A 23,822-nucleotide genomic window follows, 5' to 3' on the forward strand; every position below is an offset into this window, starting at 1 on the left:
CCTGAATTTCCAAGGATTTTTGGTGTCGAGCAGCCTCTTCCATGTGAAGTTTCAGACGAACAGAGGGGTGGGGCATACCTCCTCCTGTGGCGTGTGTCCTGATTCTCTTCAGCGGAGATGCTTTTAGCCAGGGACCGTATCGAGAATCTTCAAAAGGGTTGTCGTCCTCTGGTTGATGGTGTTCGCATTTCCGACTTTGGTGCCCTATCCTTCCACAGTTGAAACAGTATATGGGCAGAGATTCGTATTTCAAAGGAATCCACAATTTTTTTCCTTCAAAAGCAACCGTAAGGCCCCGCAGGAGGGGTTCAGTGATGTCCAGCTTGACTTTAAAGCGAGCAAAAGAGCCAGAGAAATTCATATTTGTGTCAATATGCTCCACTGTTCCTATCTTTTTCCCCAATGCTCTAATCATATGAGTGTTGAGGCATTTGAGTGGTAGGTCGTAAGCCCTCACCCAGAACGTGCAATGGTTTAACTTGAGGTTCGATACCTCCTCACCCCACGAAAGACATAATAGGTAAGGGGAAGAAAAAGTAAACATGATTCTGTTGTGGATAAGAAAATGCTTCCCCAAAACACAATCAATCAAACTTAATTCAAGTGTATATAATATAGTACGAATACATTGACCATAAAGCTGCATGGACATCAACAAAACCATTTCCCCTAAATCGGGGACTTCTGTTCTCCCCATTTCTTCAAAATTATAGACACACACAATATGCAGACGCATTTGTTTTCACGTGTGACATAACTTGTTATGCTTTTAGGAATCTTGAAAACTTTTGTAGCTATTACTAGTATGACTCTAAAATGTTTAGCGTCTTTCAAAATAAAAATTGTACAAATTTATGTTTTCACTTTCAAAATCCTCAATTTTGAAAAGAGTTTGATTTATACACCCCTTACAAATAACAAAATGATGAAGTAACCTCACCAAATTATTAGATTATCAAGATTTTAGGGGTTTTTTTTTGTGCAATTCTATAGTGAATGATGCAGTGTTTAGCATTATTTCATCTCCAAATTATGTAAGACGTAACAATAAATTAAACTTTTTTAAAAGTTGAAGGTTTTTAAAGTGAAAACGTCAGTTATAGACATTTTTTGAGAAAAACGCAAAAAAATGGTGATACCAATAATAATAATAATAATAATATAGCAACGCTCTACTCTGACCATTTGACTGTATTCACAATACAAATTCTTAATAAATAAAAAAGTAATATAGCGTATGCTTCGAAAACAAACGTGTCTGCTAAAACGACAATGGCGATGAATATTATAAGTAAAACAGCAGATTTCATGGCAAGTTTCAAGCACGAGGCGCCACTCATGTATTCTTTTCTAGCATTATGTCTCTCTTTGCATTATCTATAAGTATCAACTACCCAATCTCTCACAACAATCTTAACTATACTCATTCATCAAACATCCAAAGGTATGCACCTCTCTCTCTCTCTCTCTCATGACCTGGGAATCATTCATTGATAAATCTATGCTCAGGTGTTCCAGTTCCACTTATATTAATCGAAATGGAAAGCAATCAACTACCATGGTGGAAGAAGCACGTAGAAGAAGACAACGACAAGCTCAAAGGAGAAGCGGCATTACCTGCAATACCACAGCCAGAAACGCCTAAGGAGCCAATGGTGTTCTTGTCAAGGTCTTGGAGTCTCTCTGCAGATGAATTATCAAAAGCACTTGCTACCAAGCAGATGCGACCTGCATTCGACAATAATCTCAGCATTATCCATGAAACATTCACTCCACAAAGTCTCGTAAGCCTCTATTGATTTCCATCAATGCACACACACAAATATGTAGATGGAGTGAATAATCCTAACTGTGTGCAAACTCATGTGCAGTCCATGAAACCAGTAAACGGGCGAATAAGAGGCGGAGCAATCGGAAGGTTGTTTCACCACAAGGAGAGCATAGATAGTAACACTTTGAAAAAGAAAGATAAGGCGCGTATGGAAAATGCACACACTCACACTCTTCTCTCCGTTGCTGGACTAGCAGCAGCCCTTGGCTGCAGCTACTGCAACGCAGAACTCCAAAATTAGCGCGGCACTAGCATCAGCAACTGAGCTCTTGGCCTCATACTGTATCGAGTTGGCGCAATCAGCTGGGGCGGATAAGGAAGCCGTGGCCTCTGTTGTGAGATCAGCAGTCGGCATCCAAACTGCAAGTGATTTGTTAACTTTGACAGCTGCAGCAGCAACTGGTACAAATCTCAACTACTCCTGCAAACTTAATTCATGTTCACTGCTATTTTTACATCCTCTCTTGATGAGATTACAATCCAATTTATAGCTTTGCGAGGAGAAGCAGTTATGAATGCAAGATTACCTAAGGAAGCAAAGAGGAGCGCGTCAATAAGTCCATATGAAAAGGCCATAGCAGGTTCTCCATCTCCAGCTGCTTTTGCTAGTGAAGTCGAGGAAGAGGACCTTCCCTGCCTAGGAGACTTACTACAACTCACTCGAAAAGGTAACGTCTAATTTTCATCAGAGTAATTGAGATTCTCAATCATCACATACCCTAAGCACGCATGATTTCTAAATCTACATTTGCAGAATCATACTTGTATTTTCTTATCCATATGCCATAAAATGATAAAATCAAACACCCTGATCACCTGAATTTTTAGGTGTGCTACAGTGGAAACATGTGTCTATCTACATCAACAAGGCATACCAGGTATACAGCTATTCATATCTAGAGAGGAATTCATAAATAAACCTAGTTTCTATTACAAGTGTATATAATCACCTTAACATATGCTCATGAACATAGATTGGACAGACGACATTCGACTGAAATGAACATATTTTCAGGTTACAATAAAGGTGAAGAGTAAGCACATAGGAGGAGCATTTTCCAAAAACAATAAATGTAAGCCTTCAACATTATATAGTAAGAAATTTATCCCAGATGCATATGGAAAAACAGCTAATTTCACATAAATCCTACATCTATCTGCTTATCGATGTCTTTACCACATTTCAGGTATTCTTTATGAAGTCATCCATGACAGCAGCAGCTGGCCGTTCAGGAAAGAAAGAGAAAACATGGAGTTGTACTTTGGGGTAAAAACTGCTCAGGGTCTATTAGAGTTCAAGTGCAAGAACAAAGTTCATAAACAAAAATGGGTGCACGGAATTCAGAATCTTCTGCAGCGCAGAAGCCGATTTGAGGAGGCAGAGAATTCTCTAAGGATGTTGAATATCAACCAGAGCATTTAATCAAACTTTTGTGCAGACACATTTTGTTGAAGTTTCTTTCACAATTGTATGCCTCCTTTTAACACAGATTGGATATATACTGCCCTTCTTCAGACTGAGAGTGATTAGATTTCCTGTGTAACAAGTGTCTATGTGAATATCTACAAGTAAAATGAGTGTTTCATAACTTTGCATGGCAATGTCACAGATTTTTTTTGTCTTTCTAATTCTTTTTTAGGGTGATGCTAGTTACAAAATCATTATTATTTCTCTAAAGACAAAAAGTAATTGAAAAGTTTGTCCACCAAAAAGTGGAAGATGTTCATGTAGAAATAATATCACTTTTACTAATATACAATATAAACTTACAAATTGTCAGATTAGAATATCAAAAATTGTGGGGGGAAAATGGGGCATACATACAGGTTTCACATCCACCATGTGTTACTAGCCTCAAAATACAACAGTCTTGTTTTTCACGTAAGGCAACACGCGTAGTTCACAATAGTACTTTATTGCTCTCGCAAGACATTGCTTCTCCAAGTTCTCAGATTTATGTACAAAGCTTCGCAAATTGTCCCTATGAGAAACTCTGTCCACCTGAGAAAATTAAGAGAACATCAATCACAATATAGGTGCTTCACATACCATTTTCATATCAGTATCATAAAATTTCTTCAGGTACTATGCCGTGATTATAATGTTGAGCATGCTTTTGAGCAACAACATGGGGCAAAATTAATGAATACCAGTAAGAATGCAGCATGAGTTAGGGGCAGTGGCTGATGTTTACATAATTTTGGCTAGAAATATAGGTCTGCTGTTACAGAATTTTCTAGGCACTAGAAATATCGGTCTGCTGTTGACCCCTGTTCCCCCAATGATGATGATGATGGTTCTAATCTATTTCGGTATTTGAGCTCCAAAGGCTTTCTTGAAAACAATGACTCAACCCCTAAACTAAATTATATATAGTTTAATCTTGTTCCCTGAACATATGCAAATACACGTATAGGAGAATGATGTAAACGGCATTTTTATGTGAGAACTGTAAGAACACTGCAAAAACCACATAAAATCTATGAGCAAGAAATGACCAGAGTGAACAAATAAATGTAATACATGCACAACCACATTAGTAGATTTTTAATCTCCTTCATATGTTATATTTTGTTCACGCTGGTCATCTCTTGTTCATGGATTTTATGTGTTTGTACATGTGTTCTCAGTTCTCACCAAAGATATGATTCCCACTAGATCTAATCCCTACATGTATATATACATATGTATTTATAATGGCCCCATATGCTTAGGAGGGACTGACTCTGATTTTTCTTGCCAAGCAGCTAGAGCATTTTTGGTAAGGTCTGGGAGTACATCGCACTTCGCAGCCTCCTAGACTAATTTTTAAAGCATTGAGATCACATAAGATCAATTAGCACCTATAAGATGCGATTAAAAAATGAACAATTTATGCCAAAATATCATGGTCACTTCATCATGTTCTAAAAAAACAACATGAGTTACTAAAATTGTTGACACTGCAGAATCTCACGAACAATTGCTAATTCTTACACTATTTTGTTCTTCTCAGGTTAAATCTACAATAACATCAGTAAATGTCCAAAAATATGCACTGCTTGCTGAAAAAATAACAAGAACTAGAGGAAACTGTTAAAGGAAAAGAAAAAGCAAGAAAGAAAAGAAAGGGAATTTTGTACTTAATTTCTTTCATAGAAAGTAAAAAAGTTTCATTACACTTTGTAGATTCAGAAACTTATTTAGGACATTACATAATCCTTACAGAATTATATTGGCCCAAAAATGACAGCCAGAGCAAGCAACATGCTAAGGCCACAGCAATAAAATAGTTTAGTATTACATACCATCACTATACGAAATCACATAAAAATGCATGAAGCTAGGTAAATTATGGAAGCCATATAGCCTAAAAGCACATTTTTGTACAAATTCTAGTGACAACAAAAGATGAGAAGTTTACATTCATTTCTATAGGTAATACTTAGTGCAATAACTATGAAATCTAAATGTGCAACTCAAATATGATATCATCGTTAAATGGTCAGATAAGCTATTAAAAAGCTTTGGCTGATGAGTAATTACATTCAGCTCAGTAACTCAGTGATTTCGTGAAAAAATTATTTGCTTAAACTATGATACATGAAACTGAATGACAACAAGTGTGAGTGGGGTTACCATTTGCTCAATGATGGGACCTTCATCAAGCTCTTCAGTAACAAAATGAGATGTTGCACCAATCAATTTAACACCAGCATCAAAGGCCTATGAATGTTGTTTAACATATAAATCAAATGATCGCAGACATAAGTATAGAAGCATCTTTTAAGGAAAAAATAAAACATTAACCTGTTTAGATGGGTTGCCACCCTTGAAAGAGGGTAACAGACCATGATGAATATTAATAATATCCCTGCCATAGCTCTTTAAGAAATTTCCTGAGAGTATCTGCAACAATATCCAGTATATTTTTTAATTATGTGGTTTGCTACAACAATATCTGTTCTATCCAGGAAATTTGAAGAGCAGAGCAAGAATCGATTGTTTCTTCTGGCAAGCTGAGAATATTTTGTTAAAGGATATTGGCCTGTAAAAATCAAACTTTTAACTAATTCATGAATTGCACATGAACTTTAATTTTGGTATGACAAATCATAAACTTTCAATTTGTTATGATTCTACCACGAAACTAAAATCCCCAAATTTAAATCCCTTTCAAAGTCAATCAAGCTAAAATCCATGAGTTTGAAAGAGTTTGTAGAAACAAGCTAAAATATTGCACAAATTCAAGATAAAACGATGCAAAAAATACAAAAATTTACCCACCACTCTCTTAAAAAACTTACCAAAACTTGGGGATTTTAGTTTCATGGTAAAATCATACCCAAAATATGAAAGTTTATGTATTGTCATACCAAAATTAAAGTTCATGTGCAATTCATGAATTGGCTAAAAGTCTGTGTATTTACAGGCCAATAACCTTTTTACTAAATACAATAAGATATCCAAGTCAAGCACCTTAAGATGTGAGAAAGGGCACTTTCACTATTTACAGTAGACAATATTCAGTGATATGATTCAAAGATACTGGATCAATATTAAACAAAGATGAAGGTTTTTTTCCTTTTGCAAGGTCGTATACTATCAACACCACATTAAACAAAAGAACATAAAAACCAGTAAAGAAAAGAAAATATGTACTGCATAGTACAACACATTGGCCACATGGAATCATACAATGAGAGCTAAGGGAAAATATATGGTAAATACATAGTCTAGTCCAAGTTTGTCTGCTAGAAGGGTAAGAAAATTGTGTTTTGAATTTTCTTAAACATGACTGGAGTTTGAGTAGGATGACCTTTCACATACTTAGTCAAGCTTTTAATCACTGATCTCAAGCTCTAGCCTAACCTTAAAACTTATCAGACCATGAAATACACCCATACTTGTTTGGTATTTCTATTAGATTGAGTTAAAATAAGCCATTAGCGATCCATTTAAATCTGGGCATCATATAGATTGATTTGATTTTCAACCTTAACAAGAGCACAGATACTTCGTATTACATCTTTATCTTACAGATTTATATAGTGCAAATCAAATAACTTAAGCTTCGCTTACCTGCATGTATCTAGCAAGTACTAGAAAGTCTGTATCCTTGACAACATTCAAGATGTCTTCTTCGTTTTTGTCTTCTATAGTTGTGCTCAAATAATGGTAAGGGATTTCATGCCTTTCAAGAAATCTCATCACATGTGAGTTTGGACCTCTGTCATGATTGCTGTTAAACAAGCATTTCCAGGTCTAAATTTCAATAGCTAGATAAAATCAACAAAACTCAAAGATCGTCCAACTTTACCTTATCACAGCTGTAATATCAACAGGAAGCTTAGAGTCCTGCCAAGCATGCAGCAAATCAACAAGACAATGGTCCTGATATTAAAAGGAAAAGGAGATATTTCAGTTTGTAGTAATACTGTTTTAGATATTCCAATGATTAAGTTAGCTATCACATATTTGTTAGCTGGCATACCTGCTTCGAAGCAAGTACTGCAATCTTATATTTTGGATCTAGATTGGGCACCCGAACAACAGACTTCATTGCATTGAACATCTTCCCAAGTTTTGAGAAATCCTCATCCATTTGATTCCGTGGCCATTTGGCAGGATCAAAGACAAACTCACTGAAAATTGTAGCAAGAGTTTGACATATGAACACCTGTCCATGCACCTGAATAACATCTAACTAGTAACTGCATTTAAAGACAGACCAGCGAACCAAGTTGACAGTTAGGGAAACATCCTGGAATTCCATTGTTATTTCTCCTTAACACTTAAACTCCTTTGGCACAGAAACACTCACTCAACAACTAAGTTACAAATCATAAGCCTATTGTGTCAGACTAAAATTATTCTATGCTGCACCACGTAAAAAAAAAAATGTGCCTTGGTATATATAAAATGTGGATACATTAATTTTTGCAAAATAAAATGTGGATACATTAATTTTTGCAAAAAAAGAAAGCTTGAGATACTAATAGATAATACTTAATTAAATTGACCTCTGTCTGTAACTACGAGAAGGGAAGTGTATCAAGTTGATGAGTAAACCTTAACCACAAAGACCACTATTTGTTACTTATCAATTATCATCGAGCTCAACCATTATCAGAATGAAAAATTTGTGGATGTACTGGAAATCGGAAAGGGGAGCGACCTTCTGGAATAAAAGACATTCTCCTTTTCAGGCACAAAAACATCAGCATTAAGAATGTTGCCACCCTTGGAGGCTATGCATTCGGATAATTTGGCGACAATTCCCACTTCATCCTGAATATGCACAATCCAGAACTGAGGATTCATATCTCCTTATTGGATTTCATATGATATCACAAACATTGTATATGATGAGAGCACCAGAAAATATACGTATTGGCAGCTATTTAATCCCACTCAATCCTGATAGTATTAATAATCAAAATTTCCATTCAGACATTCAATAAAAATCATTATCCACAAAATCTATTCATATAAAAGAAAAACGAATTGAAGTTCTAATATCCCTGTAAATATTGTCAAATAACAAATTTATCGAGAATGATATCGAAGACACACCGGGCAGTGGAAGACATGAATGCCATGGAGGAGAGCAGAGGGTGTGGCGTGATTGAGAGGAGTAAAGGACCTTTTTGCAAATGCAAATGCGTTAAGTTGAGGGGAGTATCTTGCTCTTGCGCAGGCTCTTCGGAGGAGATCCATTAACACACAGAGAGTGTATATGGCTGAGTGAGAAATCCCCTTTTAAACCGCTGAGTTTGGCTCGAGATTCATTGGTTAATCTTGGGGAAGGTGATTGGTTGGTTAATGCGGAAAGCTCATCAAATTTTGGAAAACCAATCTGCACCTTCAAAAATACTCCCTTCCAAGTATATTTTTAAAAACGGCTCCAACCCAACCCACACCAAACATTTATATAAAAATGTTTGGTAATCGAAACCGTAAATGTCTTGTGGTGCAATGGTGATGGCTGCGGTCCCTTTACTTCCTGAAGTGGGAAGGGTTCGAAACCGTAAAATAATTATTGACATGAATAAATGTAGCGTTTTTGAAACATTACTTTTCTTTACGTTAATGGTTACTTTTTCTTACGACAATGATTACTTGACCAAATATACAAAATTACAAGTTCTAACGAGTAAAAATAACATTACTTTTATACATATCATTAATTACTTTTTCGTACAATAATAATTACTTCCTCTGTCCACAAATCTTGAGTCACTTTTCTTTTTCGGCCGACCCACGAATCTTGAGTCATTTCCTTATATGGCAAAAAAAAATCATTTATTCACATTTTCACTTTTTCACCTACCACACTTAACACACTAAATACTATTTTATTAATTCTCGTGCCGAAAAGAATTGACTCAAGATTCGCGGGACGGAGGGAGTATTTGATTAAATAACTAAAAATACAAATTCTTATGAATAAAAGTAACAATTATCAGAACAAATGTAATAATTTAGAAATATTACATTTCGTTATAACAATAATTACTTTTTATTACGACAATAATTATTTGGCCAAATAGTTAAAAATAAAAGTACAAGCGAATGAAAATAACATTACTTTTCTTCACATCAATAATTACTTTTACTTACAAAAATTATTACTTTAGCAAATAATTAAAAGTAAAAGATCGGATGAATAAATTACCGGAGGCGCTATTTCTTCCTGTTTTCCGGGAGAGCCGGTGACTTTGAGACGATGATAACATGGATAATGAAGTTCAACGCTTGGTTGACAAGTTGAACCTTTCTGAAGAAGCAGACACGAGTACAGTTGCTTTCCCACAAGCATTAACAAAGAGTCTACGGCAGAATACCAAATACTGCCTTGTTGGCAAGGTGTTCGCCTGTTGACAGATTAACCGCGAACTACTGGTGAACCACCTGCCAGGTATCCTACAATCCCAGCAACGTGCTGATGTAGAAATTGTTGGAGCGAATGTTTTTGTGGTGTTCTTCGCTTCCTTGCTGGACAAGAAACACGCCTTGATAGGGGGCCCTTGGCACTTTTTTCAGGATTTGTTAATTTTCTATGAACTAGAGGGTTTCCAAAGCCCTACTGATGTGAAGTTTGATACGTTTACGAGTTGGATACAATGCCATAACCTACCCGTCCCGTGTATGCATCCTGATGTGATATGGCGGATTGGAGAGCAGATTGGTGCTTGGTTTAAAAAAGCGTGAAGCGCACCGAAGCGCAAACTGCCCCGGGGCTTAAAGCGCGGGCTTTTCGTAGGCGAAACGCGCTAAAACCTAAAAAATTCTAATATATTTACCTACAATATATTTTATAGCAAAAAACACAAATACTTAAAACCACAAATACTTAAACACACAAATACTTAATTTAAAAATTAAAACACACAAATACTTAAGTTTAAAGTACGCAAGTTTAAAAGTTCAATCAAATCTCAAGCAACTAATCAAAAATCATCATCATTAAGTGCATCATCCCCATCTCCTTCATCATCTTTGTCTTCACCAATGTCCTCTTCCATCTCCTCCCCAACCTCATCCTCATCCTCATCTAAGAGTCTTCTTGAACCCGAAGCAACTACACCCTTTCCTTTATCAACTCTAGATGCATGTCTAGTGCTATAAATAGGATCATTAGCTCCCGAAGCCTTGCTAACGGCACTCCATATCAAATTATCATCTCCAAACACAAGATCATTATCTTCATTAGAAGAGTCCTCATCCATATGTCCAAGCAACCATTCATTGCTATCATCAATCTCTTCTAATAAAATAGGATCTATTGTGTCTTTCCTCTTGTATCGCCTTTCCAAAGTGCGATTATACTTCACATAAACCAAGTGATTGAGCCGGTCTTGTGCCAATCGGTTTCTCTTCTTGGTATGAAGCTATAAAAATATTAAAAATAATAGATTAAAATTATAATTTATGTATTCTAGCAAAAGTAAAATATAATAATAACTTACATGTTGAAAGACACTCCAATTTCTCTCACATCCGGTAGCACTACAAGTGAGGCTAAGAACTTTTATCGCAAAAGATTTGAGGTTGGGACTTGAAGATCCATAACAAGACCACCAATCCGCTATAGACATTTTAAAAATAAATTGTTGTTAGAATATGGGATATAAATTAATTTTAAATCAATTAGAAATTTCAAATATGAAATATTACTCGGTGATTTCATCTTTCTATGTCTAATCGCCATTGCATTGCCAAATACACCCGTTGCATTTTTGTAGGCATCTAACTCAACCATGATCTTGTCTTGAGTTGCTTCATCGTGAACCAACCTTTGAATGCTTTCATACAAGCCTTTCTCAACCTCTTGACAACTCACTCCCTCTGGATTATCATAATAGATTTCCGGATTTAGAAAGTATCCGGCCGCATGTAAAGGGCGATGAAGTTGGCAATCCCATCTTTTATCAATTATCTCAAAAGCTTCTTTGTAACGCTCCTCTTTGTGACCAAAACTCTTAGCAATAGTCTCTTTAGCTCTATCCATAGCTTCATAAATGTACCCCATTGCCGGTTTTTTATCCCCATCAACCATCCGAAGTACTTTCACAAGGGGACCTACCAACTTAAGAGCATACAACACATTCCTCCAAAATGTGTCTTGCAAAATAATAGATGTCATCTTCCTCCCTCCCGCATCCTTTTGCCACTTTGAAGCAATCCACTCTTCCGAAGTAACCATTTTCCTCAAATTGTTTTTTTGCCTGTGATATTGTGCAAGAGTGATAAAGGAAGTTGCAAATCCTGTGACCGCTGGTCGATGCAAATTCCTTTGATTGGTGAATCTCCTCATCATGTTCACAACGGCGACATGGTTATATATATAACCATTCATGTAGATTGCCTTCTTGATAGCATTCTTAATCATTGGAAGCTTTCCAATATCCTCCAACATCAAGTCCACACAATGTGCAGCACATGGAGTCCAATAGAGATGTGGTCTTTCGAGCATAAGAAATTTCCCTATTCAAAAAGATTAAGCTTTAATCATTAAGAAAACATAAATTGAAAGTTTAAATTAAAGATGATTTAAACTACTTACCCGCTTTAACATAGTTAGAAGCATTATCTGTCACCACTTGCACAACATTTGCCTCTCCAACTTCCTCAACAATGGCATCAAGCATTGTAAACAACGTTTGTGCATCTTTCACAACTTCGGAAACTTCCACCGATTTGATGAACACGGAGCCTCTTGGAGAGTTGACAAGAAAGTTGACAATATCTTTTTGCACCACCGAATCACGCCATCCATCGGATAAAATAGAACAACCCTTTATTGCCCATTCTTTCTTGAACTCCAACATTTTGATGTCCACCTCATCCACTTCCTTCTTAAGAAAAAGAACTCTTAGCTCATACATACTCGGTGGAACCAATCCCGGACCATATTGTCCAATTACTTCAACCATAGTTTTAAAGCTATCACTAGTAGCCGAATGGAATGGAATTGCATTATCATAATAGTACCTTGCAATTGCTTCACAAGCTTTTTCCCTACAAACTTTGTCACAAGCACCAAAAATCCCCTTTCTTTCTTTCCTACCCTTCAATATTTCTTGAGATTGAGGGCTAGGTTTCTTAGGGGCAAGTAACACATCTAAAGGACCTTTCATCCTCTTAGTAGCCGGTGCTACTTTACTCGTGACGGTGTGTGACGAGCTACCCAATACTTCCATCTCTTCCCCTTCTTCCTCACCTTGAGGCTCCAATCTTTGAAAACTACTAGTCACCTTACAAGTTGCTTTGTTAATCATATAAGTCCTAATTTCCTCTCTTACATGCTCGGGAGCCTTAGGACATTTTTTAACACTCCTAAAACCTCCAACTAAATGTTGTTTCATTCTATACGCTCCTCCATTCGTACTTTTAGAACAAAAATTACACGTCCAATTACTTTTATTCAAAGGATTGGGCGTCCCATATCTTTTAGCTGGATCATCTCCATCCGTTGATGATGCTACTTGTGAACTATTTGAAGTCATTAAAAAACTGGAAAAAAAAATAAAAAAAATCAGAATTTATTTTAAAAAAACTGAAAACTGGACAATGAATATTCATTTTTAAAAATTCAGCTACCCAAAAATGAAATTAAAAAAATGAACAACAAAAGGAAAAAGTAAACGAAAGGAAAAACTGATACTTAAAACAATGACCAAACAACTAAAAAAAACTGACAATAAAAACAAACTTAAAAAAACAGAACAAAAAATGAAGGAAAACTGGAAACTTTACCTTTGGACGATGACCGACGGTGGCGGCGGACAACTGGCGACGACGGCGGCCGGCTGGAGGCGGCGCGCGACGGCTGGCGGCGCCGGATGGTGGGCAGAACAGGTTAAGGTCGCGAGAGGAATGGGAGAAGACGGGAGGCAAACATTTGTTTTAATGAAATAAAACCTAGTTTTTTTAAAATTTAAATACCTAACCCTAACATACTAAAAGCCCGCGCTTCAGCGCTTCTCGCCTAGGCGCGCTTTTGTGCGCTTCTCAGCGCTTCCTGTAGGTAAGCGCGTTTCGCCCAGAAAAAAGCCCAAACCTGCGCTTCACCAAAAGCGTGCGCTTTTTTGCGCTTAAGCGCGCTTTTTTAAACCAAGGATTGGTGTCGTGGAGGAGATTGATATGGAAACTGGAGGTTTATGTATGGGCCTATTTGTGCGTGTGAGGGTTAGATGAACGGTGAGATGGTTGGGGCTATTATTCTGTTACTATATGAGAAATTACCAAACTTTTGCTTCGGTTGTGAAAAAGTAGGGCATCTACTACGCTATTGTGAGGACCCAACAACGCCCCACGGGGGTGAAATCAAGTATGGGACATGGCTCATGGCCCTAAAACCTACATAAACTATAGGTAAGGCTGGTGGGGGCTCACAAACTCGGGATTCAGAGAAAAATTCTTCCCTTAGACATTTGGGGGCGAGCGGATCATCTGCACAACCTATAGTGTCATGCACGGGGCCACCACTTGCTGGCCCTAAGGGCACTATTTCTACACCGAAATAGATACCACAAGCGACAACGGATAATATATGTGATATTGAGAGAGTAGGGAATGAGATGGAATCTGCCTCTCGACCAAGCAATGGGGAGGGCGGGGTAGGAGCTGGAGTGATGGAAAAAGAGCAAGGTGAGATGATGGGGCTGGAGGGATGAATGCGAAAGAGAAAGAGAAGAGTGTGGTGACAGGCGGTGGGGGGGGGTGAGGGAGTGAAGAAGGGGACTACTACTTAAAGGTTGAAGTCACAAAAATACCAAAATTGGAAACGGTGAGCGAGGGAATGGGTGGAGGTGTTCAGCGGTAGAGGAGGTAGAGGTAGATGAGGGAGGGGACAGGAAGGGCGAGGGGGCAGCGTGGAAGAGGGTGAGGGTCAGGAGATGGTTGCCATACACGAGGGTGATGAGGAAAAGGGAGGTCATGGAGTTGTGGGGCAGGTGAGTGGGGAGGATTCCTCTCAAAAGAGGAAGGGGGGAGCCAGCGCTGAGGCGGAGCTCGGCTCTCCCGTTACTAAGCCGATCTGTGTCGAAACTATTGAATCAAATGCGTCAACTGTGGAGGCTGCTAAGCAGTCCCACCGAGCACAATGAGTTGCTTATGTTGGAAAGCCCGGGGTTTGGCCCATGCGTTCCATGAACTCTGGTGTCTTATCACCGCGACTTTCCTGTTGCTTATCTTCATTTGTGAGACAAGATTAGTGAATTCGAAATGTGGTCTTTGGCGTAGTTTATTGGGTTTTGACGGATTATTCGTTGTTGATGCAAGGGGCAAGAGTGGATGGCTCATTATGTTGTGGAATGAGCCTTTGGATGTCCGTATTCTTTCTTATTCTGTGGGACACGTTGATTGCATGGTGAGTATGGATGACATACAGTTTCAGTTTACGGGATTTTATGGGAATTCCCAAACGAACCAACAGAGGTTTTCTTGGGACCTCATTCGCCAGCTTAGCAACCAAGGTGTGGCGAATGATTTTTCGTGGTTAGTTGGCGGCAATTTTAATGAAATCGTGGCTATGTTGGAAAAAATAAGGGAACGTGTCCGCCCCCAGGGTAGATGAGTATGTTTTCGGATGCCTTAATTTACTGTGGTCTCCAAGAACTGTCCCGGGCTGACAGGAGCCCTACATGGCGAGTACAAATGTAGGGTACCACAATAATGGAAAGGCTTGATCGCTTTGTGTGTAACATGGAATGGGGCCAGGCTTTTCCCAACTCCACATCTATAACAAGTGATTTCTATGGCTCTGATCATCGAGCAATATTGTGTAAATTTGAGGATGGAAATCAGCAGGTGGAATGTCGAGGTAAAGGTCATTTTCACTTCGAGGAGAATTGGTTTATGGAGAAAGAATTTGTCCTTGATTTCTTATGTGAGTGAGAGGCATTAAAAGGTGTTGATGATCTACCTATCAAGCTTAAAAAGTGTGAGGTCTTCTTACAGAAATGGGCAAAGAATAAGTTTAATGGTCTGAGTAAACATCTTAAAAAGCTCCTGGAGGAACGCACCAGGTTGATGAGGAACGTGGGTGATAAAACTAACGATGAGTCTATTGTTAATTTATCACGACAGATTGAGGCAGCTGTTGAGATCGATGCTTGTCACTGAAAGCAAAGGGCGTGAGTCAACTGGCTCGCAAATGGTGATAGAAATACACGCGCATTCCATATCCGGGCATCCAAGAGAAAAAAACGCAACAGTATTAAAACTCTTGAGGATAGCGCTGAGGTGATATATGAGAAACAAGATGATAAAGCTCATATTATTAAAGACTATTTCCAGAATTTGTTCACCACTTCTAATCCGCTTCCACGCGACATTGATGTTGTGCGCTCGAAGGTTGGGAATAGATTGTCGTTTGAGGATTATGACATGCTGACCAGGAGATATAATGCAGATGAGGTACGTCGTGCTGTTTTCGATATGCACCCTACGAAAGCCCTGGGCCCTGATGGTTTTTGTGCCTATTTCTATCAGCGATTTTGTCTAGTAATGAGACCGTGTGTTACTAATGAAGTATTGGCTATTCTTAACGATGGGGCAGATTTTAAGGCGTGGAATGTGATCATTGTTACTCTTATACCTAAGGTGGATCGGTCGAAGAAGGTCTCAGAATTCAGACCCATTAGCATGTGCAACACCACCTACAAAATTGTCTCCAAAGTTATTGTGAATAGGCTGCGGTTGGTTCTTGATGGATTGATTGACTAGGCTCAGAGCGCTTTTATTAAAGGAAGGCAAATCACGAGTAATATTCTTATTAGCTTTTAATGTCAGCACTGGCTTAGAGCAAAGAAAAATGGTAGATAGGGGTTTTCAGCTCTTAAACTCGATATGAGCAAAGCTTATGACCGTGTGGAGTGGGCCTATCTTGAGGTGGTTATGAAACAGATTGGTTTTTCTATGCATCTGTGTAATTTGATTATGAAATGTGTGCGGTTTGTGTCCTTTTCCTTTCTTCTCAATTAACGGGGTTTATGGCACTATGATGCCTACTCGCGATTTACGACAAGGGGATCTTTTATTGCCGTTTTTGTTGGTTATTTATGCTCAGGGGTTCTTATCTCTGTTCTGTGATTTTGAGAGGAGGAGACGTATTATGGGGCTGGGGTACCCATTATTCCTCGCCTTTTGAGTATATCTCACTTGTTTTTTGCTGATGATAGCCTGATCTTCTTTAGAGCAGATGGTGAGGAGGCGGAGGCTATTAAAAAGATCATTCAAAGCTATGAAAGGGCCTCGGGTCAGATGACAAACCTCGAAAAATCCTCTATCACCTTTAGCCCAAATATAGCAGGATCAATGGCGAACGCCGTGAGTAGTATTCTGGGGATTCAAGGCGGTGACGGTTTGCAACTTTATCTGGGGCTTCCTGCTTTCTCCCTAAGGAAGAAGCGTCTTCAATTTGGATACCTAGTCGAGAAAATTCAAAAAACGCTTCTAAGTTGGAACCAACGGGAGTTTTCGGCTGGGGGAAAAGGAAGAGATGCTTAAGGCGGTTATTCTGGCAATTCCAACGTATGCCATGCAGTGTTTTCGGCTGCCGGACTCTATATGTGATGATATAAATCGCTTTCGGTGGGTTTCCGATGGGGCGATAAGGATGATAGACGCCGACTACACTGGAAAAAAATGGTAGGAGGTGTGTAAGCCAAAGGAGTGGGAAGGCATGGGGTTTCGTAACCTCCATAATTTTAATCAGGCGTTAGTGGCAAAGCAAGCTTGGCGTTTGATTACGAAGCTGACATATCTGATTGCCGAGTGTTTCAGGCTAAGTATTATCGCCATGGTGACTTCTTGGCGGCACAGCCTAAGAATAATGCATCCTATATTTGGAGATCCTTGTCGTGGAGTAAGCCATTGATCGAAAAAGGCCTCAGATGGTGTGTTGGAGATGGGGCTAAAGTGCGGATATATCAAGATGCTTGGGTCCATGGGCTGCCGAATGGGAAGGTGTCCGGAGATAAGCATATGGCGGGGTCTGATTTGAAGGTTGAGCATCTCATTGATGAAAATAGAGCATGGGATAAGGACTTAATTAGTTTCATGCTTGTTCTGGGAGCATGAAGTATAGGCTATTTTGCAAACTCCGATTGGTGAATTTGGCCAGGTAGATACTGTGGAATGGAGATGGGATTCGAGAGGTCTTTTTACGGTAAAGTCAGCTTACCTTTTGAGCATAGGTTATTACGATAACCACCCGAACTAGAGTGATAGTGATCGGAAGAGCTGGTCTCGACTTGTTTGGGGCCACCTCCTTCCACCAAAAGTTAAAGTCTTTGCATGGCGAGCCCTGAATAACATCATTTCAACGGGCGTGAATCTGAAAACACATAAAGTTCTGGTCGATGGTGTGTGTGGACGTTGCTATAGTCGTTGGGATTCGACGGAACATAGCCTGATCTTTTGCCCCATGGTTCGATCGGCATGGAAAAATTCAATTTTTTGGAGACTTTTGAAGCACGCTAATGAGCTTTCGTTGTTTGAGATTGCGGATATGATTAGGAGAAACTTCACTAATGATGAATATGCTCTATGGTGTATGTTATTACACCGGCTGTGGTGTTTCATTTGTGAGGTGAACCACGACAAGACTAAACCTGAGCTACTGCCCTCTGTTGTTGATTAGAGGTGGAGCAAAATACCAAAAAATCGGTATATCGCACTTACCGTACCGAAAAAATACCGAAAATACCGAAATTTCGGTACGGTATTGTACCGTACCAAAAATTTTCGGTATGGCAACGGTATCATTTTCCCCATACCGCGGTATACCGATATATACCGATACCGCGGTATATGCCGAAAAACCGGTATATACCGTTGTTTCGGTATATACCATGCTACGATATATACCGCGGTATCGATATATATCGAAAAAACCCGTATACCGTCAGAATAAATTTTATATATATATATATATATTTAATTAGTGGTAAATTATTAAAAAGTTTTTTTTTCATAATTACTAAAAAATTAATAAAATATATAGTTATTAATAATTAAAAACATGTAAATAAATTGAATAAATATAAAATAAATTGCATCTATGTTATTTAACTAAAGGACTTTGAAAAATATACAAGTATATTATATAACTATATAAGTATGAGCTACATATATATCTATATTTATATGTCTACATACTATAATTCTAATTCTAGAATAACTATATCTCTAGAATAAGTTACATTCATGTATTAATAATAAGTCATAAGTAATTTTGAAAAGTAAATAAATTGAGTAAATATAAAACTCAAGCAATAATTACAAGATCTACTAGGTTATTGATGAAACTAGAATATCAATATATAGTCAATTATAATATATATATATATATATATATATATATATATATATATATATAAGTGTGAGCTATATAGTTATATTATATATGTAGACTATAACTACAATTTTAGAATAAGTTAATTCTACGGATGTAAAGTAAACAAATCGAATTGAAGCGAATATTATTTAATTCGATTCACATTCGTAAAAATAATTTCATATTCCAATGGTTACTCGAATATCTTTCAAATTTTATTTGCTATTCATATTCTATTCGTACACTGATTCACGAATATTCGAATCGAATCAAATATCCGTTTCAATTGTTTACAAGTATATTTTAAACAATATAAATCGAAATAGTACTTCCTACTATTTCATTTGACTTCTTACTATATAATTCAAAATATGAAATACTTTCGTATGAATTGAATTTGAAATCAATGTTTTTAATGCTTTGATTAATATTAATTTTTATTTAAGTAAATATTATTTTTTTCTTTATTTTACTTTATATCTATTTTATTCTTTATTTTTAAATACTTAATCGAGCATTATGATTTTTGAATCATATTTGATAACTAATCAAATCAAACAAAATATTCATATTTGTATTCAAGTTAATCACAAAATTTCGTATTTGAATATCAAAAATTTGAATTGAATACCAAACTGAACCAAAAATATTTGATTCATTTAATTAAGGGGAAAATATAATTATGTCATTTTTATAATATAAATAAAAGCAATTAATATCAAACAATGAAAGACTTACTATATTTTCATTAAATTATTATTCAATACTCATTAAATCCTTGAATATAAATAAAAACAATATAATGCATTATTTAACCATATATCTCATAAGAAGATATATAATAATATAACTATTTATTAAGTATTAGATACATAATATATATAATTTCATTGTTATCTAAGTTGATAATTTAACTTAATTATAGTGTACTAAAATAATTTTAAAAGTTGCAGGGTTACGTATATATTATGTTATATATAATAAAAAACTATATACGTATTATATATTACATATATTGATATTAATACACCAATAATTTCGATATACCGTAAGAATGGTATACCGACTTTCGGTACGACAACAGTATGGAAATTCTCATACCGAAATTTTCGGTATGTCGATTTTCGGTATACCAAAAAGTACGGTATGGCAACGGTATGGAAATTCTCATACCGCAATTTATGGTATGGTGTACGGTATGACGGAAAATTTTCGGCATACCGTACCGATCCACCCCTATTGTTGATTGTCAGGCAGCCTTGGTGGTGTATTGGGCAGCAAAACTCACATTTTCGGTGGAAAGTATTATGGGATTACGGCTGGGCAAACGAAAATGGTTTCCGCCGCGGGTAGGACGACTACGTTGTGATGTTGATGCTCTTTATGATCCACAGCAACGACAATATGGGGTTGGCGTGGTGGTTCGCAATCATTTGGGCGAGGTGCAGCTTGCGGCGGCTAAGGCTACCAGGGCAAGCTCGAACCCGCTTATGATGGAAGTTATGGCTGTTGTTGCCGGCATTACGTGGTGTATTGAGTATGATCTTCTTCCTATTGAGTTGTTTACTGACTCTATGATGGCGGCGAGGGTGATGGCTTGCCCGGAAGATGAGGGTCTTTTCTTACCAGAGGATATCTTTCATATTATTACTTTGGCTCGATCGTCTATGCTTCTTAGCGTTAATCACATGTATAGAGAGGCGAATTTTGTCGCTCATAATCTCGCACAGTTTGCGCGTTCTTGTAAACAACTTGTTTGTTGGGTTGTTATAATTTTCCTCGTTGGCTCTGTATTCTGCTTTCGGAGGATTATCCTTAATAATATGAGCTCGTCTTGGTTTAAAAAAAAATTTATAAATGCAGATATAATCTATATTATATATAAAGCAGCAGTTAAACGGTCATTTTTCCCCGGAAAAATTCAAAAAAATTCCGCCAAATTCAAATTCACGTTTCACATTTTAGTAAACTTTTTCTTCGAAATTTTTGCCAGTTATTTAATTTGACAGTTGTATGACAACTTTAATGATGGCTTTAAAGGAAAAAATTTCGCCAGTTTTCGAAAAACGTGTACAGTTAACATTCCCACTAACCCATTACTGAATTATTAATATTTGTATTTGAAATTAGTAACTTCCCTTATATACGTGAACAAATTAAGAAAATAAAAAAATATAGATATAAATAATTTTCCATAATCCACGCTCCACAAAGACACTAACAGTAGTTACATATCACACAAAATAAAACTGCCAAGTTATTTATATATATGTACGTATATCTACTATTCAGTATATAAAATTTACAACCACATTTAGTTTTGCTCTTTCCTAGAGATTTAGCACATACATATCTCCATAAATCGAAAACGGCATCATTGTTTGGTTTTTGCTCGAATCAGCACATCATCTCCATTTATCCAAAATGACACCATTGTTCGATTTGATAAATGTTTTGGAGCTCGATAGAAACAAGACTGCATTGCAGATGATACATATTCAAAGCTATGATATTCCTCAAGTTTAGCAATAGAAGCAAAGCTATTTCACACGAAAGAGACAGAGGTGATTATAATAATGGCAAAAAGGAGGAAAATGCAGAGAGGAAGTCATATTTTCAAACATGCAGCAGTTACTGGAAGTCAAAATGGAAGATGATAAAAGCAAAATCAATAGTATAATTGAGGTAAATGGATCTAATGTGGAAAACAAAAGAGCGCAGAGAATTGTTATCAAGTAGCTTAAAAGTTTATGTTCTAAAAAATATGTTAAATTGATTTGAATGTTTTATTATTAAATAAGTTGATTCGGATTTGCACTTTCAACTTTTGTTGTATGGGATTTATTGATTTAAGATGATTAGTTGATAGTTATTTGCATATGTTATTAGTTTATAGGATTTTATAGCTTCATTCCTTAGATTTTGAAGTTTATTATGAATTTTAGTATGTCATTTATATGTTATTATGGATTTTTAGCATGGAGTTTTCGTAGTAAAGAAGAATTTTACACTCAAGAAGAATTATGGCAGTAATAATTATATATATATGTAATTTGATTTTTTCACAAACTTCAATCACAAACGCACATTTAATAACGATAAAACAAAAGAGCTTCTACAGTAGGTTTTAAAATAGACAAACCAAAAAAGGTTTTATTCTTTAATATGTGATATGTTATTATTATTTTATATTATCATTAAAAAACTAAAAATTACACATGCTTCAATGGGCCAGAATGACATACTATACAAACATTAAGAAGAAGCAGAAAGACTAAACTTTATCAAAAGAGGGATGTAATTTTACACAATAGTAGTAATTTGATCGGAAAAAGTAGTCATGTTTGCAGTCTATTTAACAGGCTTACCAAAAAACGATGTTTAAGATTTTTTAAGTGTATGTATAGATTATAAAAGCATCTTTTGTAGATAATGATTGATCTACTAGAACAAAAAATACTAGATTTTCACGAAATGAATTTATAGATCAAATAGATATAGGAGAAAAATAATATTTTTCCCCAAAAAATAGCTATAGATCTGGTATTAGGCGTTGAGCTCAATGAAATTATCAAATTTTGAAGGAATAAAAAATTAAGCTGTTAGACAGATCTGCAAAAATATATATATATAAAAAACTCAAAGAAAATATACAAAAATAAAAAAATATATATATAGGAGTATATGTTTAAGGTAAATTTTTCGGAAGAAATTTTTAGATCTGCTGACCCTTGAACAAAATAGAAAATCATTATCTTATATAAATAAATACAGATCCGGTGCCTCATTACTTATTAGATAATAACAATGATCATATCTGTAAAACAAAAAAAAAAATAACAAAACGAAAAGAAAATACATAACAGGTAAAATTATATATCGTGTCAGGCAACTTTATAAATCGATCAAAATTCGAGCTTAAACCAAAAATTATAGAGATTTTTTGAGCTGGATCAAATGATTATAGGCCATATAAAATGGCATTTGTCACCATTATCTCATTACTCAAGAAAAAAGATATGCCAAAAAGTTTACAAAATACAAATAAAATAAATAAAAATTAAAATATATTTCCTTTAAAACAAGATTATAGGTAGATATTAATAGATTTACCAAAATCTAGCTTTAAACAAGTAATAAAAAAATAACATACAAACCCTAACTAAAGTTGAAGCAAAACATAGGAGAAAACTACAAAAAGCTCATAGAATTCTAAGAAACAAGCTCTTTGTCGAGCTTTTGCAGAAAAAAAAAAAAAAAAAAAAGAAACAGAATGAAGAGAGAATTTCATCGGTGAGCAAAAGAGAGAAAACTAGAGTGAAAATATAGGTGATAGTGTTTCAAGACAAAAATAACTGCAGAAGGATACATATCATAGGGTTATTTCATATACGAATGGCCTTAAGAATCAATGAATGGGCTTGAGAATTTTCGAAAACATTAATAGGTCGTGGCTGTAGCCTATAACTACGCAAATTTTTAATAAAGCTCAAGGTCGCTGACTAAATTGGTATCCAAATTGGGAAAGAGGGATGGGTAGTTGTTGTAGTCCACTTTTTATGCATATGTCAACAATTACATTTCTCAATATTTTATTGTTAATAAATTAATTATTATTGTTACTAATAATTATCTTTAAAAATATTAGTTATACTAAATAATAAGACGATGTACATAGTAAAACGTAATGGTTATAGTAATATAATAACTTCTAAAATTATTTATTTAATTTTTTTATCTATACGTGTGTCAAAAAATATATATTTATTTATATTTATATATATGTACGTATATCCACTATTAAATATATTTAAATATATTAAATTTTGCTTTTTTACACCTCCGAGTTTCTAAATACTTCTCATCATCAGAAGTTAGACCAACATCAGACGAACTTTCGACTGTCAATTAAGCTCTAATTTCATTGAAAGTCAAACTTAGGTGAAAATTGCAATAAAAATATAAATTTATGTATTTTTTGGCTTAATTGAAAGTTCGTGTGAAATTATAACTTTTTTAAAAGTTCGTGTATTTTTTTAGCTATAACTCCTTTATTAAAAAATAGCGCTCATTGTGCAATGCATGATTTCAAATAAAATATTATTTAAATTAATATAAATAATTTTTGTATGAATTGATCTAAATCTTGAATAATACTTCCT

At 35.9% G+C, this 23,822-nt stretch overlaps 2 protein-coding genes and 1 pseudogene across 5 annotated transcripts; 1 reads left to right on the forward strand and 2 right to left on the reverse strand.

Moving 5' to 3' along the window:
- Positions 1 to 1,259: 1,259 nt before the first annotated feature.
- LOC131004366 (formyltetrahydrofolate deformylase 1, mitochondrial-like) lies at positions 1,260 to 8,804 on the reverse strand. Of its 4 annotated transcripts, none has more exons than XR_009094978.1 (12): positions 8,388 to 8,702; positions 7,990 to 8,102; positions 7,306 to 7,456; positions 7,132 to 7,205; positions 6,894 to 7,053; positions 5,622 to 5,720; positions 5,451 to 5,537; positions 3,657 to 3,833; positions 2,359 to 3,367; positions 2,001 to 2,252; positions 1,618 to 1,728; positions 1,260 to 1,476 (listed from the first exon to the last, which is right to left on the reverse strand). XR_009094978.1 is itself a non-coding variant. In XM_057931038.1 (8 exons), exons 1-8 carry the CDS (start codon positions 8,529 to 8,531, stop codon positions 3,687 to 3,689), a joined length of 975 nt encoding a protein of 324 aa, XP_057787021.1. In that variant the 5' UTR covers positions 8,532 to 8,804; the 3' UTR covers positions 3,522 to 3,686. The 4 variants fall into 4 exon arrangements, 1 of the variants encoding a protein (XP_057787021.1); XR_009094977.1 differs by having other exon boundaries at positions 2,001 to 2,259; XR_009094976.1 differs by having other exon boundaries at positions 1,260 to 1,728; positions 2,001 to 2,259.
- LOC131004365 (VAN3-binding protein-like) lies at positions 1,539 to 3,420 on the forward strand (annotated as a pseudogene).
- A 1,347-nt stretch (positions 8,805 to 10,151) lies between the features above and the next one.
- Positions 10,152 to 12,447, reverse strand: LOC131004405 (uncharacterized). The gene is made up of 5 exons (XM_057931087.1): positions 12,309 to 12,447; positions 11,881 to 12,169; positions 10,992 to 11,801; positions 10,784 to 10,902; positions 10,152 to 10,705 (listed from the first exon to the last, which is right to left on the reverse strand). Exons 2-5 carry the CDS (start codon positions 12,143 to 12,145, stop codon positions 10,265 to 10,267), a joined length of 1,635 nt encoding a protein of 544 aa, XP_057787070.1. The 5' UTR covers positions 12,146 to 12,169; positions 12,309 to 12,447; the 3' UTR covers positions 10,152 to 10,264.
- Between the last annotated feature and the right edge of the window lie 11,375 nt (positions 12,448 to 23,822).

The sequence above is a fragment of the Salvia miltiorrhiza genome, unplaced genomic scaffold, assembly GCF_028751815.1.
Source record: "Salvia miltiorrhiza cultivar Shanhuang (shh) unplaced genomic scaffold, IMPLAD_Smil_shh original_scaffold_386, whole genome shotgun sequence".
Classification (NCBI taxonomy): Eukaryota; Viridiplantae; Streptophyta; class Magnoliopsida; order Lamiales; family Lamiaceae; genus Salvia; species Salvia miltiorrhiza.

Coding starts and splice junctions, on each gene's coding strand:
- LOC131004405 (XM_057931087.1), bottom strand. CDS start 12,145: ATGTTGGAGTTCAAGAAAGAATGGGCAATAAAGGGTTGTTCTATTTTA. Junction 11,802..11,880: donor TTCTAACTATGTTAAAGCGG/GTAAGTAGTTTA, acceptor CTTTTTGAATAG/GGAAATTTCTTATGCTCGAA. Junction 10,903..10,991: donor TAGAAAGATGAAATCACCGA/GTAATATTTCAT, acceptor AAATGTCTATAG/CGGATTGGTGGTCTTGTTAT.
- LOC131004366 (XM_057931038.1), bottom strand. CDS start 8,531: ATGGATCTCCTCCGAAGAGCCTGCGCAAGAGCAAGATACTCCCCTCAA. Junction 8,103..8,387: donor TTCATGTCTTCCACTGCCCG/GTGTGTCTTCGA, acceptor GTGCATATTCAG/GATGAAGTGGGAATTGTCGC. Junction 7,457..7,989: donor AATGTCTTTTATTCCAGAAG/GTCGCTCCCCTT, acceptor TACAATTTTCAG/TGAGTTTGTCTTTGATCCTG.